This window comes from Perna viridis, chromosome 3, assembly GCF_037379345.1.
Source record: "Perna viridis isolate PV_CMFRI_1.1 ecotype Kerala chromosome 3, ASM3737934v1, whole genome shotgun sequence".
Lineage (NCBI taxonomy): Eukaryota > Metazoa > Mollusca > Bivalvia > Mytilida > Mytilidae > Perna > Perna viridis.
In genome coordinates this window covers 48,886,274-48,907,775 of record NC_142447.1, presented here as the reverse complement: position 1 = coordinate 48,907,775, position 21,502 = coordinate 48,886,274, and the positions used below count along the sequence as shown (strand labels likewise).

General features: G+C 34.6%; 2 protein-coding genes and 1 pseudogene across 3 annotated transcripts; 2 read left to right on the top strand and 1 right to left on the bottom strand.

Moving 5' to 3' along the window:
• Positions 1 to 2,683: 2,683 nt before the first annotated feature.
• Positions 2,684 to 9,680, top strand: LOC148622702 (potassium voltage-gated channel subfamily B member 2-like). Its single transcript, XM_088572762.1, has 2 exons — positions 2,684 to 3,196; positions 7,764 to 9,680. Exons 1-2 carry the CDS (start codon positions 2,765 to 2,767, stop codon positions 8,688 to 8,690), a joined length of 1,359 nt encoding a protein of 452 aa, XP_088428888.1. The 5' UTR covers positions 2,684 to 2,764; the 3' UTR covers positions 8,691 to 9,680.
• Positions 9,681 to 9,756: 76 nt separating this feature from the next.
• On the bottom strand, positions 9,757 to 13,345 carry LOC148622701 (diamine oxidase [copper-containing] pseudogene; annotated as a pseudogene). The gene is made up of 3 exons (XR_015920682.1): positions 13,227 to 13,345; positions 12,889 to 13,001; positions 9,757 to 12,166 (listed from the first exon to the last, which is right to left on the bottom strand). The product of XR_015920682.1 is annotated as a diamine oxidase [copper-containing] pseudogene (transcript).
• A 623-nt stretch (positions 13,346 to 13,968) lies between these two features.
• On the top strand, positions 13,969 to 18,685 carry LOC148622700 (ependymin-related protein 1-like). Its single transcript, XM_088574055.1, has 6 exons — positions 13,969 to 14,175; positions 14,457 to 14,567; positions 14,927 to 15,002; positions 15,184 to 15,345; positions 17,088 to 17,170; positions 18,545 to 18,685. Exons 1-6 carry the CDS (start codon positions 14,044 to 14,046, stop codon positions 18,584 to 18,586), a joined length of 606 nt encoding a protein of 201 aa, XP_088430181.1. The 5' UTR covers positions 13,969 to 14,043; the 3' UTR covers positions 18,587 to 18,685.
• Positions 18,686 to 21,502: the final 2,817 nt, after the last annotated feature.

Sequence of the window (21,502 nt, the reverse complement as noted above, 5' to 3'; positions counted from 1 at the left end):
ATTTGGAAAAACACTTGATCAAGCGAAGGAAGTTATCTTCTGTGATATCAGTAAAGTATTTGATAAGGTCTGGCATCGAGGACTGATTTGTAAATTAAAGACTATTGGAATTGGCAATAATTTGTTAGAATGGTTTTCTAACTATTTGCAGGAGAGGAAACAATGTGTTGTTATTAACAATTGTTTTTCTGAATGATTGTTGATAAGAGCCGATGTTCCTCAGGGATCAATACTTGGTCCTTTATTGTTCCTTATCTTTATAAATGATATCGTTACCGAATTCAAGTCTACCTATTAAATTATTTGCTGATGATACTAGCCTATATCTTATTGTTGACAATCATGAATCAGCTGCTCTTACTCTTAGCGATGACTTAAACAAAATCCATTTGTGGTTTGAGCAATGGCTTGACACATTCAATTCCCGTAAAACAGAAAGCATGACAGTCTCTAGAAAGACCAACAAACCTAATCACCCAGTCCTGTACCTTAATAATGACATCATAGCCCAAGTTAAGCAGCATAAACACTTAGGTCTTGCAATATCTGATGATGGTGGGTGGAATAGTCATATTGATATGATTACAACCAAAGCATACAATCGTTTAAATATATTACGAAAATTTAAAGTAATTTTGGATAGACAGACCTTGAAAAACTTTACATAACTTTTATTAGACCGATTCTTGAATATGCCGATGTAATATGGGATACAAACACTGCTATTCCAAAACACAAAGTTGAAAAGATTCAATTGATGCAGCAAGAATAGTTACAGGGGGTACTAGATTAACATCAATTAAAAAATTTATATATAGAAACTGGATGGCAGAAATTATGTGTTCGGCGAGAAAATCACAAATTAACACTAATGTACAAGATTTTGAACAATATGACACCGCCTTATCTTCAAACTCTGATTCCTAACAGAATAAACAAATCCATAACTACCCAACTCGTAATTCTGACCTAATCCAATGAGTTTATTATAGAACATACCAATATTCAAATTATTTTCTACCTTCCACTATTCGATTATGGAACACACTACCAAAAGATATCAAGACCTCGCCATCAGTAAAAGTTTTCAAAACTCATCTCCAAAATGAGGTAGTCAAAAAACCAATATATTACTATTGCGGATCACGCAAAGGCCAAATCCTACAAGCCAGACTTCGTCTTCAGTGTAGCGAACTAAAAGATCTATTCGACGAAGACATTATTCCATCCCCATTATGTCAATGCGGCGAAATAGAATCTGCGAACCACTTTTTTGTCCATTATATCAATCGCTTAAAATACAACATATTTCAGCACTTCAACTTCCTGATCAACTGACTTCAAATCTTCTCCTGTTTGGATCAGATGAGATGTCTGATGAGTATAATGTTGAAATATTTACCAAGGTTCAAAACATTTTGCTACAGAGCAAACGCTTCAAATCAACAACCTAAATTACAGTTACTAGTTTGAATAATTTTAAGAATTCCTTGCGTCCAGGGTAAATACATAGGGCATTAAATATCAACCTCTCCGCTTTGCACCAAACTCACCAAATGCACGTTATAAACACTTAAGCACTACTTCCTTGAGCTATGGTATATGATATAATTATTATTCATTATTTCAGGAGGCGGATTGATATAAGACTTTAAGTCTTGTTTCTGAATCCTGTGATTAATTTGCTATTGTTCGATTCATTCTATTGTTTTGGTTTGATGTTAAAATGTGCAAATTAGTTAATAAATATGTTTAAACAAAACAGGTGGTTATTTGGGTCGTCAAATATTCCTACGCTGTTGCTTGTATGTCACGCGAGGACATTGAAACTAGCGATAATTTTCATTCTCACTCGACTGGCGTGTGATTGAAAATTATCGTATAGCAAGATCAAAGGGATTTTAAACAAAACAGCGATAAATTACAATGTAATATATTGTAATCATACTTCAAGTATAGTCTGTGAAGAGGTGCGATATAAGGTATGCGATATAAAGTATGCTGTATGAGTCTAGAGGTGTCAACACCTCGATTTTCTTTTTGGCTGAATGTAAAGAAAAATTGTAATAAAATTGTGTGTATTGACTATTATACCTGTTGGTTGGTTTCTGTAACTTAAATGTCGGCTAGCACAATTTACTTACATTGACACAAAGAAAGTATGACACTACATGTAGTATTAAATCACTTTAAAGAACTTGTTTTTTCCTTTTTTGATATCATGATATAATTATATTTAATTATATTTTCATTTTGAAGCATTTGCATATATCTAACATCGTCATATCTTATTCATGTATTAGGCATATCTTATAGACAAGGTCTTTTTTCATTAATGTTATGATGATCTTTTATGATCTTGAAAATTTCAGCATTGTTAAGAACTATAGTAAACTGTCAGACTGTTTGAGATATATGATAGTATAATGTCAGTTTTATGTAGTAACAAAACAGCAATTTTCTGTGTAACTTCTTATCAAGTTAAATATTTTTTTCCCTATTGACTAAATTTTATTGCTTGAATTTTCAGTTAATTTAGAATTTATGTAAATATGATTCACCACTGAATAATAGAACAACATATACAACTGTATATGGATTGATTCTGCTTTGGGTATTATTGTGATAACTCTTGGTCTAAGTACCGATACTGCCGTACAAATTGTCATTTAACAGGGTATTTATTTTTAATTTTATGGACGTAAAATTGTCATACATAATTAATACCTGTAGTTGAATTCATTTTGCTTCATCGTTGAACAAAATGGCACTTGAAAAAACTATGGTGCTTCAAATATCTGGAGCTCAATACATTGTGAACAAAGACATATTTCTGAAAAAACCGGATTCATACTTGGGCCGTTTAGCTGTTAATGGATCTAGTAAAATTTCTTTCGATAGACCATTGTCCAGTTTTGATGCTATTTTAGCATTTTATCAAACCGGAGAACTTCATATGCCAACAAATGTTTGTCCAAAAGCGTTCAAAACAGAACTGAAATTTTGGGGGATATCACATTTAGAACTGCAGGAATGCTGTCTATACAAATATTTGCAGTTTATAGAAGACATCAATTTGAAAACCAATTTCATGAAACAAACAACAGATGTAGAAACACGTGATGAACCAAAGCGGAAAATACGGACGAGGATATGGAGAGTTATAGACAATAGGGAGCCAACACTAGCTGCTAAGGTAAATTAATAAAGTAACGGACAGTAGGGAGCCAACCCTAGCTGCCAAGGTAAATTAATAAAGTTATGGGAAATAGGGAGCCAATCCTAGCTGCCAAGGTAAACCAATAAAGTTATGGGAAATAGGGAGCCAACCCTAGCTGCCAAGGTAAATTAATAAAGTTATGGACAGTAGGGAGCCAACCCTAGCTGCTAAGGTAAATTAATAAAGTAATGGACAGTAGGGAGCCAACCCTAGCTGCCAAGGTAAACCAATAAAGTTATGGGAAATAGGGAGTCAACCCTAGCTGCCAAGGTAAATTAATAAAGTAATGAACAGTAGGGAGCCAACCCTAGCTGCTAAAGTAAATCAATAAAGTAATGGACAGTAGGGAGCCAACCCTAGCTGCCAAGGTAAATTAATAAAGTTATGGACAGTAGAGAGCCAACCCAAGCTGCCAAGGTAAATTAATAAAGTAATGAACAGTAGGGAGCCAACCCTAGCTGCCAAGGTAATTCAATAAAGTTATGGACAGTAGGGAGCCAACCCTAGCTGCCAAGGTAATTCAATAAAGTTATGGACAGTAGGGAGCCAACCCTAGCTGCCAAGGTAAACCAATAAAGTTATGGGAAATAGGGAGCCAACCCTAGCTGCCGAGGTAAATCAATAAAGGTAATGGAAATAGGGAGCCAACCCTAGCTGCTAAGGTAAATTAATAAAGTTATGGACAGTAGGGAGCCAACCCTAGCTGCCAAGGTAAATTAATAGAGTAATGGACAGTAGGGAGCCAACCCTATCTGCTAAAGTAAATCAATAAAGTTATGGACAATAGGGAGCCAACCGTAACTGCTAAGGTAAATCAATAAAGTAATGGACAGTAGAGAGCCAAGCCTAGCTGTTAAGGTAAATAAACGTTATAAACACTTAAGCACTACTTCCTTGAGCTATGGTATATGATATAATTATTATTCATTATTTCAGGAGGCGGATTGATATAAGACTTTAAGTCTTGTTTCTGAATCCTGTGATTAATTTGCTATTGTTCGATTCATTCTATTGTTTTGGTTTGATGTTAAAATGTGCAAATTAGTTAATAAATATGTTTAAACAAAACAGGTGGTTATTTGGGTCGTCAAATATTCCTATGCTGTTGCTTGTATGGGAAATAGGGAGTCAACCCTAGCTGCTAAGGTAAAACAATAAAGTTATGGGAAATAGGGAGCCAACCCTAGCTGCTAAAGTAAATCAATAAAGTTATGGACAATAGGGAGCCAAGCCTAGCTGCTAAGGTAAATCAATAAAGTAATGGACAGTAGGGAGCCAACCCTAGCTGCCAAGGTAAATCAATAAAGTAATGGACAGTAGGGAGCCAACCCAAGCTGCTAAGGTAAATCAATAAAGTTATGGGAAATAGGGAGCCAACCCTAGCTGCCAAGGTAAATTAATAAAGTTATGGACAATAGGGAGCCAGCTCTAGCTGCCAAGGTAAATTAATAAAGTTATGGACAGTAGAGAGCCAACCCTAGCTGCCAGGGTAAATCAATAAAATAATGGACAGTAGGGAACCAACCTTAGCTGCCGAGGTAAATTAATAAAGTTATGGACAATATAGAATCAATCTTAGCTGCTATATTAAATTAATAAAGTTATGGGAAATAGGGAGCCAACCCTAGCTGCTAAAGTAAATCAATAAAGTTATAGACAATAGGGAGCCAACCTTTGCTGCTAAGGTAAATCAATAAAGTAATGGACAGTAGGGAGCCAACCCAAGCTGCTAAGGTAAATCAATAAAGTTATGGGAAATAGGGAGCCAACCCAAGCTGCTAAGGTAAATCAATAAAGTTATGGGAAATAGGGAGCCAACCCTAGCTGCCAAGGTAAATTAATAAAGTTATGGACAATAGGGAGCCAGCTCTAGCTGCCAAGGTAAATTAATAAAGTTATGGACAGTAGAGAGCCAACCCTAGCTGCCAGGGTAAATCAATAAAATAATGGACAGTAGGGAACCAACCTTAGCTGCCGAGGTAAATTAATAAAGTTATGGACAATATAGAATCAATCTTAGCTGCTATATTAAATTAATAAAGTTATGGGAAATAGGGAGCCAACCCTAGCTGCTAAAGTAAATCAATAAAGTTATAGACAATAGGGAGCCAACCTTTGCTGCTAAGGTAAATCAATAAAGTAATGGACAGTAGGGAGCCAACCCAAGCTGCTAAGGTAAATCAATAAAGTTATGGGAAATAGGGAGCCAACCCTAGCTGCCAAGGTAATTCGATAAAGTTATGGACAGTAGGGAGCCAACCCTAGCTGCCAAGGTAAACCAATAAAGTTATGGGAAATAGGGAGCCAACCCTAGCTGCCGAGGTAAATCAATAAAGTTATGGACAGTAGGGAGCCAACCCTAGCTGCCAAGGTAAATTAATAAAGTTATGGACAGTAGGGAGCCAACCCTAGCTGCCAAGGTAATTCAATAAAGTTATGGACAATAGGGAGCCAACCCTAGCTGCCAAGGTAAATTAATAAAGTTATGGACAATAGGGAGCCAACCCTAGCTGCCAAGGTAATTCAATAAAGTTATGGACAATAGGGAGCCAACCCTAGCTGCTAAGGTAAATTAATAAAGTAATGGACAATAAGGAGCCAACCCTAGCTGCCAAGGTAAATTAATAAAGTAATGAACAGTAGGGAGCCAACCCTAGCTGCCAAGGTAATTCAATAAAGTTATGGGAAATAGGGAGCCAACCCTAGCTGCTAAGGTAAATCAATAAAGTTATGGACAATAGGGAGCCAACCCTAGCTGCCAAGGTAAATTAATAAAGTTATGGACAATAGGGAGCCAACCCTAGCTGCCAAGGTAAATTAATAAAGTTATGGACAATAGGGAGCCAACCCTAGCTGCCAAGGTAATTCAATAAAGTTATGGACAATAGGGAGCCAACCCTAGCTGCCAAGGTAAATTAATAAAGTAATGAACAGTAGGGAGCCAACCCTAGCTGCCAAGGTAAATTAATAAAGTTATGGACAGTAGAGAGCCAACCCAAGCTACTAAGGTAAATCAATAAAAAAGTTGACACATCCAAATATTTGTAAGTAAGGTATAAAATCAAGGCCGTAGCTAGGAGGAGTTTGACGGGTGCGATTGCATCCCCCGCCCTTTGAAAAAAAAACACTTTGATTTACATCTAAACCTGTATTTATTGAGAAATCATACCAGATAATTAAGTAAAATTGCTTATCAGTGATCAGTTCGCATCCCCATTCAGATCATCTGGCTACGGCCCTGAAAATACTGGAACAATTTTTACGCATAAGCATTTAGAATGTAATTTTCTTATCACACATAAACGTATTTTTTCGTGATATATATATATATATGTCTGAAAAATTCCAAACGATGTTAGAAATGTCAAATTTGCGATGCAAATGTTTGGTCGTTCCCTCCGCGGGACTCGAACTCGTACCGCTGTGACATCTATGGCAACACCGCCTGCACTAAGCCAGCTAGGCTATATAAAAATATAACTTTCGCTGGCCGGGTCATTCCTCCTCGTAGGATTAATCTAGGGCTGTAACCTAGTACACGATGTATGGCAGTACGGGACAGTTCATTTTAGACGTTATTTATGCGTTTATGTATCTTCCCTGTATCAATTTGATCCGATGGAACAGTGTAGCGAATAGAGTGGTCACATTCTGAGACGTTTGTATAATATTGATTTGTTGTGACATGCATCATTAATTTGATCCTCTATCCTACATAATAACATTTAAAATGAACTGTCCCGTACTACCATACATCGTGTACTAGGTTACAGCCCTAGATTAATCCTACATCGCAAATTTGACAGTTCTAACATCGTTGGGAATTTTTCAGACCTTTCTATACGTTTATGTATCTTCCCTGTATCAATTTGATCCGATGGAACAGTGGAGCGAATAGAGTCGTCACATTCTGAGACGTTTGTATATATATAAAACCACAGCAATACATTTTTCCATTATCAAGTGAAATGCATCTGTCTTATATTTACAAAACATATGCTAAACATTTTTTGTGCCTTTCTTTATCTTGAAGTGGTAGGGTCAATAATACAGTCTAAATAACCGAAAATATTTAGTTACTCTAGAGGAATAAACTAAGTTTTGTTACCAAATGAAAGTTTTATAAGACGCTTAAAGTTTATAGATTTAACAAAGTACTTGAAATAATAATGTTTCTATGAAATGTCTAATATCTTATACCTGTTAAAAAAACCATTGATGAAGATTGTTTTGACAGTATAATTTGCTTATTTTGATTTGTTATTTCAGTGGCAGTAGCTGAAATATCCAATTAATGTATCCAAAAATCCGTAGATAGGAAATGGAACGTAACTACTTATTAACATTCTCAATGTACTATTCAAGTAGATTCATCAAAGTATGAAATGTTCTAAAGTATTTTTTTGGAGTGAATTTCATTCTAATTTGAACTGTTGTTGGACCCAAAACTCGGTCTTATTGGAACTATCTCATCTTATTGGAACTATCTCATCTTTTCAATCGTTTACCTCATTCATTTTCAATTATCAGTTTCTTTTTTTAGGTATACCTACTGATTGGAATAATCTCTGTATTGATTTCAACAATAATGCTTGCTGTTTTAACTCTGCCACAGAACCGTAGATGCCTAACTCCCTGTGAAGTCCAGGAATATTTCAGAGACCAATTTGAGGATTTTATAAAAGAAAAAACTTCGTTTTTATCAGTGAATTGCAAAGATATTATTTTGCACGATGAATACTTCACTATTGGGACCAGTAATACCACTTATGACCTTCCCGATAAGATGCCAACTCTGACAGTTAAAGAAAACAAGTTAATGATTGTTGAGTATTTAACTCTTGTTTTTTTCACTGTAGAGTTATTGTTTCGCTTGGTATGCTGTCCTGACCTGAAGGGCTACTTCATGTCCTTCATTAACATAGCAGACATTGTATCTCTTATCGCAGGGTATTCTGCTGTAAACCTGTGGTACTTTACTAAAAGGCATCAATTAGTCCCACTGAAAGATGTTTTAGATCACCTCCAAGTTCTTCGCTCACTTCGACTCGTTCGCTACTGCCAACATTTCAGCACAGTTCAAGTACTGAAGTTCTCACTTGTGCAGAACATCAGGGATATCTTCGTTCTTTTACTGTATCTTGTAATTGGTATTTTTATGTTTGCGAATATTATCTATTTGGTAGAGAGTAAAAGGAATGACAAGTTGAAAACCGTCCCAGAGGCATGGTGGCTTGGTATTGTAACCATGACAACGGTAGGATATGGAGATATAACCCCAAATACAGCCACCGGAAAGATAGTGTGTGGACTATGTGCACTCAGTGGTGTTATGCTTATTTCTATCATACTTCCAATCTTTGTTGACTCGTTCATTACACTGTATGGAATTGCAAAGTTAAAAGTAAAAAATCAAAGACAAAGAGAAAATTACATATTCAACAATATTACTCCTGTGGAGAAAATCTAGAATTGCAACAGTGAGGCACTAAGCGTTAATCGTATTTGACGAAGCAGTGTTCTTATAATGTTGTATTGAATTATTTGGTATTTTGTTCATGCATATACATGTACATGTTTATATTAAGCTGTGCTCGACGTTTTTATGGGTCTCTCAATGTGTTTGTGGGTTCCGCATACAGTAAGGTAATTAATTCTGTTGGTGAATAAGGACAACGGTACATTTGTGACCCAAAAATCATTATGCCAATGGAGATAAAAATGGACTGTCAGAGTGTCAAGTTTGAAATTATGAACATGAATTTTTTGTCACTAAAAAAGAGGCTGGTTGTATTTTTTTCCGTTGCAAACCCAATATTCGTAAGTATCGAGCCAAAATGTCAGGAGACAGATATATGAAATAGAATTATATAAGTTCTTTCGAAACTTGTTCCTGAATCCTTATTGGAATGTAATAGCGCTCATGTAATTAATAAAATACTGTTTAAACTACGCCCCCCCAAAAAAAAACAAACAAAAAAAATTAAAAAAAAAAACAAAAACAAAAAACAAAAAACAAAAAACAAAATGTCCCACCAGGTTAACTTGTAAACGGATACTTCATTTTTGTTTTACTTGTGTCTTTTTATGTGTTTAAATTACATGTAATTGTAGTTTTATTTGTGAAGTTCAATTCGTTTGTCTTTTTTTTACTCTTGATAACCATACTTTCTGTCTTTGTATACCCGAGGATGAAATTAGGGCATGGTATACGGTACAATAAGCCTAAAGGTATTTCAAAGTTTTTAAGTATATGTTCCTAATATTTCACCTCACTGATTATTGAGAATCAATATTTTTGAGCAATGAATTCCCTGTTGAATTATGTGAATTCTAATAATTCATTGTGTCTAATACTATTACTGTGTGTTCCGTAGGCCATTGGTTACTAGAAATCATTAAGGTCACTGTGGTTTTCATTATTATCATGATTATCTACCAAACCCTTTGTGCCAAGTTAGTCAACTGGACAAACAACATTTTTTTATTGACTTACTGATGGATAGATATTCTGTTTTGAGGTTAAGACGACAAAGTTAATGTAATAGTTTTATTTTCCATCAAAATTGGATGGTTTGTTTTCTTTCTGAACACAGCTTGATGTAAGTGGTGTACCAAATGTATTGATAAAAAGTTCACGTGTATGTCTGTCTTTTGCGATATGAATGGAACTTCTTGATGACAAAGTCGGACAATGAGTGAAGAAATTAAATGGTAAAAGATAAAATGAGACTTGTGAACCCGCGGTGGTCATTGTTGGAACATCCTCTGTATGTGGTACTTTGTTGTTACCCATTGTCACCCACGCTACCAAATCTTCATCGTAAAAAGAATCGTTGTTTTTAAGAAACCTTTCGAAATCGATGATCGGGTCCCATGGCCTGTTTCCATTATAAATTGATGAGCTGGAGCTCTCCCATTCTTGAAACTTAGATATGGCTAATGGAAATTTAGCCCAGCTAGCACCCCGAGCAATATTACCACCACTCAATAAGAAGTTGATTTGATTATTGTTTACAATTCTGTAAGCTCTCGGGGAACCAAATTTACTTGGTGTAAATTGATTAAATATCATATCATAGTCATTTCCTAACTTGGACCCATAGTTAGCTTTATATTCATCTCTTTTCCAGACATGTTTATACACTAACTGCTGCTTTTGTGAATTATGATACCACTGACGGGTTATATTCTCTATATCAAAATCGATGGTACCAAAGCGATTCTCTCGTCCGTTGATGTCTACATCAATTTTGAAATTAAAAAATTGTTGGTATATATTAGCAACAAAACTACTGTGCACTGGTGAACCCAACCTTAGTTCGTGGTGAAGTGGAAAAGCTGATTGTAGGTAACCTGAACTTGATACTTTAGTTTCTATTGCTCCATTAAGATAAAAAATATAATCAAAAATGAAATCATAATTCCAGAGAGTTGAAATAGTTCGGATAGTCAGTCTGTAATTACCTAATCCTCCGTAGTATTGAAATTCACCTTCTTTATCTGTAGAGAAGTGTCTACGAATTGGAATGTGTGCATGATCTTCAAATATACATATACTATTCTTAGTACGGTGTGGTTTGTGATTATTATAAAAATGGTCCGAATCGAGGAATGTTGACGTTTCTGGACAATCTACTCCTGGGATAAGTTCAGTAGTTTTGGCACCCATTATAAATGATGAACCGAAAGTGTTGATCTGATCTGACACGGGACCATATCCTGAATAAAATATTGCAAGTTCTTGGAATGAAAGTTCGTAGATGATTCTTTCATCATTGAAGCGGATATCAAAGATTTGCAGTCCAGTTGAAGTTCTCATCCTAATGTTCATATTCCATTTCATATAACTGACGTGAAATCCATCCACTCTATACCTATGACCCATTGGTTCTATAAGGGTGGGGCCTTTCAATGGTTCCTCCATTTCATGATCATCGCGTTGCCAGAGAGAAGAAAATGAAGTTTCTTTATCTTCTACCAGACGTCTGTCTGCTTTATTTATTCCACCATTTAGGTAAAGTTGAAGCAAATTTTCAGGCGAGTAGGCAAAATTGCCGTTATAAACAATTCTATCAATGTGCCAATTCTGAATATCTGTAGAAGAATGATCAATTTGAATCTCGAGACCTAAAGGATGAAGATAGGCACCCTCTACTTCTCGATATGCACCAAACCATGACTTTCGCTCTGTTTCATCAATTCCACGTGGCGATACATCATGGAAGAGAATGCAATCATTGTCACCGGTACAATTGTGATATGAAAGACCGTAGCTTTCCATCAATAGTGGATACAATAACTCTGCAGTGTCCTTCAAAATCTTTATCAAAAACTTGTACTCCACACCATCAACTGGTTTTGAGTTGTAAGGAATGTTTGATTTTGTATAGGATGGATTTGTTACTTTAATGTGATAACTAGGGTTTGGAATAGGACCTACGTGGTATTCTTCTACTCGTGGAGTTCGTAAGTCTCCCCTTACAATAATAACATGCGCAGCTCGTTGTGGTTGTCGGACACCATAGTCCAGATGCTCTAGAGCGACCTCTTTTAAAGGTAGGAGAAGGTCGATCAGAAATATATAACTCGAATTCGGAAAAGCAACATTAAATTGAACTAAGCTAAGATTAGTTTTCTTGAATAAGTAGTCTATCACACTATTGTATTCCTTTACAGTTAGACTATCAAACACACCGGGTTTTTCTGAATTACGTGGATTAACAGGATATCCGGAATCACAAACTGTAATATCACCGCGGGATCGATCCACACTAAGGACCACAACACATGTCAGCAGGAAGAGAGTTACTATTGTTAGGATGGAGAATGCTATCCTTGTAGTCAGGTTTTTCTTATCCCTCCGGGATGCACGTTTCTGTTCCTTGCTAGACATTCGCACTTTAGGAAAAACTCTGGCTAGTCATAGTCTATTCAGTCTGTTCTCTGAAAATAGAAGCACATGTGTCAGTGTTTTCCAATATATGAAAAATTACAAGTATAACAAAAGATACAGAAATTAACTATAGTTTTACTTTTTCATTGACATACTAAGTACATGTATGATTACATTTAACATCTTGATACCTTTGGTTCCCTATCTAAATGGAAGCTTGCGAAATACGGAAATATAAAATACACACAAGGTAGTTACAGTCACGGGCACGTACATGAATAACAACTCAGTCATTGATTAATTCAGACTTTATTGCACATTTGGACGCTAAATATTTGCCAGAAAAGTAGCGGGCATAAAACTATTGAATTGCAGCGTGCTGCGTACAGTAGTTAGGCACGCCAAAGTTTTAGAAACCGGAAATTGAAAAGGTTGGGTGTTTGAATTCAATAACAGTTTTTCAATGCTAATGATTCAATTGCAATTAAATGTGAAGCTTGTCAGTTGTTTCCTTGTAATGGTGATATCCCTTTTCGGATTTTATGGATTGTGTACAATGTAAATTTAAGCGAAATCGAGCGTAACCATAATTATAACGATATTATGATTATAATATACTCAAAATTCAATCAAAAAATGACGGAAGCACAAAAATCAATGATTGATTGAGAATTAGTCATTTTCCCATCAAAGTATGATATGTGAAATCTAAATTGATGTCAATGAGACTCTCTTTTCAGTATAATTCCCTTATGAGAATAGACTTACATACCATAATAAAGTTGTTGTATTATCCATCATTGTTAGTCCTGTTAATTGTCCAGTAATCCTCTTCTTTGGTCGTCATCTCCAGGACCGACAAATGGTATGGAAATTTTGATTTAACTGTAGAAAATAGAATGAAAACAGTAAATAAGCTAATTTAGAATTTATTTATTGATTTATACAATTCTTGGTTAAGTCATGTATGAAAGGATCAATATTCACTTTAAACCTGATGCATTTCTATTATACAACGCGTCAGTATGAAACAGTATTGGTCGATATCGAAGCACGTTCTCGACATGTACATGTAAAATAATATAATATCAAACAAGTGAAGATACTTACATGTACACCATGTACTGGTTACTGCCAACAAATGATAAAATTAACCAGCAGGCAGCTGACATACTCTAATAAAAAGAATGATCTTTGCAAACATTATTGATAAATAGCATGTAATACTATGTTATGAGTCATGATAGGCGGGTATAGTGTTCTGTTGTGTTGTAAAATAATTAGAATCATCGTTCATGTAGCACCTACCTCAGATTCCACGTATATTTTCAAAAAGTTAATGGACAAAACTTGTCAGAATGAAAAACAAACAAACAAACAAACAATTAAACTAAAATACTATGAAACCTGGCATAAATACTAAACAGAGGAATGAATAATAAAAATAAAAGCGTTACGTCTTTTTATAAAGAACCGAATCACATTGGTTGAGTTAAAATCGTTATGCAGCCATTTCTCTAATATTTGTCTTAAATCCTCGAAGAGACAAAGCATTACTGAATCATGAATTAAACAATGTTTTCAATGATTAAGACTATTTTTTTTAATTCTATGATTGACGCCTTTTTTGCATTTGCTGTCACGTATTTTTCAAAACTTAGCAAAACCGAAATGAACTGCATTTTTAATTACCACATTCTATTATCAAAATGAAAGTATGGAGAGAAGTCAGTAAGTGTAACATACGTTTCTATAATATGACCCCCTGTATCAGGGACTATAATCCCATGGATTATACGACACTCATGTCTAACCCCTACTTCAATGGATTACACGGTTATCTTATCGTGGTGATGCAAACATATCAAGAAGAACATCTTGTGTAAATTGGGGAAGACCACTTAGTTGTCAGTTTTTGATCAGGGCTATGAAAATGCTGTTGATTTTTGTGTTTCTGCCTGCTTTGGTTTTTTCATGCTGTCCCCCAAAACAATGGCAGGGGAAGGAATATGTTGCCATGGGAAGTGTAGATACCGCTGGTAATAAACATTACGTTGAGGTACGTATTCATTACCGATGTACAACAAAGATATAGGAAATCATATTAAAAAAATTGAAAATATCCATCAAATGACGCCTTCCTCGAAAGCCATTCAATTCTTAAAATCCCTACAACATATTTCAGTAAATGTTTAGACCAAAACAATTTATGTTTTACAGATACTTTAAAAATTAATAAATTTAATACTAAACTATACTTTTTTTTTCGTTGTGATATTCTAAGAAGCAATATCATATCTAAATAATTTTGAAAGTTTAAGAAAGATGTTGGTTATGCAGATAGATCAAGACGTGACAGTCGATAGTACACGAAGAATGGTCTTTGTAGACCAGAAAATGATGTATGATGGACAACCAGTCAAACAGCAGGTTCTCCTAGACTATAGCACGGTAATTTTAACTAAATTTTGATTTCCATTGAGACCTCTACTATACGATACTGCTTAATATACATAATGAAAAGTTGCTGTTTTGTATTTAAAAGCAGTGATTACTGAACAGATTGGTCAACGTGTGTTTGAATAACATTGTGGGTCGTTGTATATCTCAAATAAACTTGGTTCACTGTCACTCTAAAAAAAACAAGAAGAGATTACAAAAAGGTGTCTGACTTAATTTAGGCCAAGCTGTATAACTTGTTGTATAACGTAATGAAACGATAAACGGGGACAAAAATCAGATGTTATTGTAGTGCGTGAATAGCATGCCATTGATGCAAGTTTTTTTTATAACATTATAGTTCATTTCAGGCTACCCAATATGTCACGAGGGATGGCAAATGTGAGAAAATGGGTATAACAACCATAGAACCAGGTTGTATTCCAGGTTTGTCTTAGTATTATACTGAAATACACATTCACATAAGACAGGCTTTGATAACTTTTAATTTGTTTAACCTTTTTGTGCATCAGAATATACATGCAGTTGTTTTTTGTTAATTTTAGCAAAGCTTTATTAATTTCCTTTCAAGTTCATCTCTATGATGGACTTTATGAATCTATTTCAGAGAATGCCACAACATTACACTCTTACATGGGTGTGGGTAACAGTAAGATAATGACAACAGTTTATAGGTTTACGGTTGGATACATGAACACTTATATAACTGTGGCGGATGATGGGTGTATACCCATGGTAATGGAGTCATCTGGTCAAGACGCTCTGGGAGGTAAGTAAAAAGACAACACCTTTCCATTATAGATGATGCCATTTTAAAAATATATTTGGTCAACTTTCTTTCTTTGCAAGATTACATAATTACAGGTATAGGTCTAAAATTACAGCCTGTCACAGTTGTTGAAGAGTGAACAATCGTGCCCTATCACGTATTTGAAATTCAATATGCCATTTCTTGTGCTAGAATAAAAGCAATTATTAATCCGTTGTGTAAAATATGATTAAAGTTGTCCATTCAATACTTTATGTCCAGAATTAATCAAAATCAACAATTGGACCAATACGGAAATACAGACCCAATACGGAGAAAAAGGCTCAATATAGATGAACGGGCCCACTACGGACAGGCTCAACACACGTCATGTATATTCTACTTCCGGTAGAAACAAAATAATATAGCAGGCTTCGTTATAATTTAAAAATAGTAATATATCTTTAAAATATGCGCAAGATGTTTTTGAAAAAAAAATGTTATAATCTGTATGTAACTGTAGCCACAGCCTGATTTGATTAGAGTGCCATCTATAAATACTGGCAGACGAACATCAAATTATGGCGAACAGCCCACCATTAAACTAAATTTCTTATTTTACACAACTTGTTAATAAACGTGTCATAGAATTTTTTCATATTGGCCCTGCACTATGCCCTCGGACAAGGCGTATTGGGCCTCGGTATTGCCTCGGCCTTTTACAGCTGTCCTTGGCTAAATGCGACTGCCCTTGGACATAATACAGGACAAATATGAACAAATTCATTGTATATAACCCTTAAGTATTTTAGATGACCTAGAATTTACTCGTGTGTAAAATTTAGTAAGTAGTCATTATACATATAAAATCAAGCCCAGTCAAGATCTTATCAAAAGAACTATTTCATCAATTAAAGTATCTTTCTAATTGTTGTTTCTATCTAATGGTTTCCAAATATTATCATAAAACTGCAAAAAAAAAATGAAAAAAAAAACAACATATTCTCTTTCAAGAGCAAAACCTCCAATAAAGACTTTTGTAAGCTTTGTCAATATGATAATTTCATCAACTGACATCTTTTTCTAAATTTAAGCTTTTAAGATGTTATCAAATGACTGAAAGAAAACTTTTTTTCCAGTTTAACAACAATTATTCTTATGAGGAGTCGATTTTTTCTTTGATTGGAAATTTCTTTCTGTCCGTTGTGGTTTTCATGATATTAGTTTAAAAACTGTGAATTAAAATGTTTATTTTTAGTAACTGTCTTTCATTTCTTTTCACTACAATTTAAAACCCGGAGAATCATTTGTGTCAAGTTTGTTTAAATCCCTTCAGTAGTCTCTGAGAATATATTTTTAAAACAGTTTGCGGACAATCGACTTACGACGGGCGTAAACCGACGCCAATTAATGACTATAGCTAACATGATCCTTCGGTTCAGTTGAGCTAGAAATAGTGAACATTGGACATCGTAGATTTGAAAAAAAAATACTAAACAAGGCACGACCTGTTTGAGACAAAGATGAAAAAAGTTGGACATGTTGCAATCAATACTTTATATGCTGTTAAACTGTCCAAATAACTGACACGACTTATACATGGTGAAATTATTATGAAAATTCGAACTCTAAAATATATACATGTGTGAATTTGTTCTAGCGGATTATTCATGTTTGCGCAAATAACCTATGTCAGTGGGAGGAAATAATGGATGCATACATGTATAAGTAAAATGAGGGAAATGGCTGTCTTTATATTACAGGTAGTCATCAGACTACGGTGGAAACTTTTGGTATAACACCAGGAATCACAGATTCGTCGGTATTCACCATTCCAACAACATGCGTTAGTAAATTAATTAGATATCGATAGTCGCCAACAAACTGTTCTACAAAAATATCAACTGTATCTCGATTTTCACCATTCCAAAAACATAATATGTTTCTCACGTAAGGATACTTCAAACTTATCAAATGTCAATTGGAGCAACATCTGTGTGTATGGTATATGAAAGTAACTGCGATGATTTGTAACAGATTGAGTTTTGAAAATATTTTAGTCACTTGACAAGGTTTGCGTGTCAAAATAAAATGCGTTTCAAGTCCCGTCATTTAAAAAAATGTTCAAGGTTTAATTGAATAATTCAGATAAGACGTCAAAAAATGTCCAAAATAAATAATATGAAGCAACCGTCATGGTGTATCATAGATGTGTGATGATATTATTTCGGAAGATTACAAAAAATGTAGATGTTTTTTTATTTGTTCAATAAACAAGGGGCTCCCATGAGCCTGAATCGCTCACCTGGTTAAGTTTTTGCTTTTCAAGGGCAATAATTCTAACAAGAAATTGTCCGACAATTTTGACTCCATGAAGACTTTGGTAGGACTTATCATGAGGATCATTTCATCAATCGAAAGTTTCATTCTATCTATTATAATTTTCAAGATATTGACTGAAAACTGCAAAAAAAACGTAATTTTTGCCTTTCAAGGGCAATAACTCGTATATGGAGTCGTCTTACAACTTTGATCCCAGAAGACTTTTGTAGGCCTTATAATAAGAATCTTTTCAGCAATTGAAAGTTTCATTCTATTTATCATAGTTTTCAAGATATAGGCTGAAAACTGTAAAAAAGAAAAAGACAATGGCAATAACCCTTACATGGAGTCGTCTGACAACTTTGATCCCTGGAGACTTTTGTAGGCTTTATAATAAGGATATTTCAGCAATTGAAAGATATTGGCCAAACCTAACGGTTTTGAAGATATATGCAAAAAACCATTGTCTGACCCCTATTTTCTATTTTCAGTAACGGCGGTCATATTTTTTAACCGATCAAAAACCCAAACGGTCATTTTGTGCATGATACTCTAAGAAACAGTCATGATAAGTTTCATGCAAATCGATTCTGCAGTTTCAGCGGAGAAGATGTTTGAAGAAATTGTAAACGACGACGACGGACGCCAAGTGATGGTAATAGCTCACCTGGCCATAGCTAAAAAGAACTTGTTAAAATATTTCATCAGTATAGAGTCCATTGGCTGTAAATAGGAACACGACATCGAGGAATGAGTGTAGTGGAAAAACATCAATTTACATTTTAATTCACTCAAAATGAGATCTGTAAATGCCCATTATGATAATATAAAAATACAGTATGACGTGAAATACTTATTTTTAAAGAAGGGATCATACCTTTTTTATTTTGTTTTTCAGGATCTTTACAACCCTACACCGGTTGGCGTTGGCAGACGCTAATCCAGAAAGGACAGTTATCATATTTGTATTTTTCAAATATACATGTTTATATAAAATAATTTGATTTTTCTGTTTCCAAAGATTTACGGGTATTGAACCAATCCTTTGAGTTTTTTATTTCGAATATCCCACCCAACTGTTGAATTTTCATGATATAAAACATTATGAAAAATAATTTTGCACATGAATGATCACGAAGTTTCGTTTGGGTACAAACTGTAGTACAACATAATTTACCGAAATTTCTCGTAGCACAAAATTCGAAACTCTTTAAACACAGAGGCTTCGTTTCTTGTATTAAACATAGGATTTCCTTAAGTAGTTCCTTTGATATATTCTGGCCGAATTTATTGATGCTGGATTTGGCTTTCTATTTTGATATTTTTTTTTGTTTTTTGAGTACCTACTTTTGAATCTTTAATATCATACGTATTTGGCTCTATTGATGTTGAAATACGTGTACAGCATACCGAAACTTGCAATATTCTTAAGACTGGTATTTTCTAATTTTCAAATTAATCATACCTGATTTCAGTATCAAAACAAGCAAAAGCTAGCCGTCTCTTAGCTTTACTTGTAGTTTAAGATACTTAGTATATTGACTTTTACGATATTGAGGCAAGATTTCTGTTGGTTACATGAGAAAATTGGCTCTTGGATGGACAAGCTACCGCTGCGGTAGCGCGATAGCCTCTGCGGCCTTAGTCGGGAAGCTGCCCCAGTGACAGCCCGGTAGCGTACGGGACTGGAGCAGGGAAGGCTACCGCTGCGGTAGCACAACCCAGGAGAATGGTTCGCGAATCGTACTATAAGTATAAAAATGCGAAATATGCGTTAAGACAAGTCCAGCATGCGGCTTTTGAAAGTTATATTCAGAAAATATTCGATGATTTAAATGAAACGTCTGAATGTGACATTTGTTTATTCTGGAAAATAGTGAAAAGATTTAAACATTCAGTCTCGCGAATATATTCAGAAATTGTATATAACAATATAACTTGTAATACACCCGAGACTATTACTAGTGCGTTTGCAGAGTATTTTTGTGACATGTATAAAACAAGTAACAATGCATATTTCGATAAAACCCACAAAGAACATGTAGACGCTATATATAGCGAAATCCTGGTGGACAAATTACCAAAAAAGAGGTAAATGATATTTTTAAAGTGTTGAAAGGCGAGCGGCCCCGATAAGATACAATACGAACACTTACTGTTCGGGGGCCAAACTGTTGTGAAATGAATAACTATAATTTTCAATTATATTGTAAATGTAGGGTACAATCCTACAAGCTGGAAACTTGGACTTATAGTACCATTATACAAAGGGAATGGTGAACCAAAAATTGAGCCGAATAGCTACAGACCTGTTAGTCTTCTTCCTTGTTTGTTAAAAGCTTTTGAACATATAATTAAGTCAAGGCTAACAAACCATGTGTTAGACTCTAAAATTTTCCCAAAACAACAGCAAGGATTTCAAAAATACCTAGGTTGTATTAATGCATCTTTAGCCTTCATGAAACGATTTATCATAATATAGAACGTTTAAGTAATGTATTTGTAGATAGCCGCAAGGCTTTTGATACTGTTTGGAGAAAAGGGTTAATGATTAAGTTACATGAATTAGGTGTAACAGGTGGCATTTGGAGGTAAATTAATGATTGTTATATCGATAATAAAAGCGCTGTAATAGTCAACCAGAACAAATCAAACTATTTTTGGTAAATGAAGGTGTCCGGCAAGGAGGCGTCTTGTCCGATTTACTGTATTTAATGTTCATAAATGGTTAATATGTAATATTGAAAATGCAAATAGAAATACGGATATTTATAATGTCTCTTGTTGTGTTCCTTCATTGGTAGATGATATTGCGTGTATTAGCACATCTCCAGCTCAACTGCAAAAAATGCTTGATATTTGTTTTGAGTACTCAAATAAATGGCGTTTTGGTTTTCATCAAGAAAAGTGGTGTATTTTACAGTTTTCACCTACGTTTAGAGAACTGAATATTAAATTTCCACGGCGTATTGGCGAGGAGGTAATTCCGAGTGGTAACAGTTATTCTCATCTGGGAATCGATGTCAAATCAAATTTTAAATCAATTGAACGAACTACGTCCGCCTGCAGAAAAGGACGGAATTCCTTTTTTGCGTTGGACGGTGTCTCGTCTGAATCAACAAGCCTATCTGTTTTAACTAGACTTTATAAAACGGTTGTATTACCGACTGTTCTTTATGGCTGTGAAATGTGGACATACTTGAAATCGATAGACTGGTCGACATTGCATAAATTCCAACATTTTATAGTGAAACACATTTTGGGACTGAAAACGTTTACTCGATCAGACACTTGTCAAGGTATATTGGGACTAACTTCCCTATTGATGCTTATATCGATAAGAAGAAACTGTTATTTCTGCATAAACTGTGTGAAATGAACAAGTGCTGTCTGTCGAAGAAGATATTTATGATAATACTTTTTTTCGTTTATGATAGTCAAAAGGCATAAACATTATGGATTCATATTGTTGATATTCTTGATAAATATGGTCCACTTGGATACCTATTAGACAACATCCTATATGATGATTTTCCTTCTAAACCTGTATGGAAATCTGTTGTTAATAGTGCAATTGATGAGAAGCAAAGATCAGATTGGAGCAATCGTATAAACAATGGTAGTGACTTTTCGAGATTTCGAAACCTTGTATATACCATGCTATGTATACTAATATCGTTCATTGTACATGTACATGTAATATAATGCCATTTATTCCTTTATTATAGAAATATGAATGAATGAATAATTTTCAAATTAATCATACCTGATTTCAGTATCAAAACAAGCAATAGCTTTCCCAGAAAGTTAACCGTCTCTTAGCTTTAATTGTAGTTTAAATACTTAGTATTTTGAC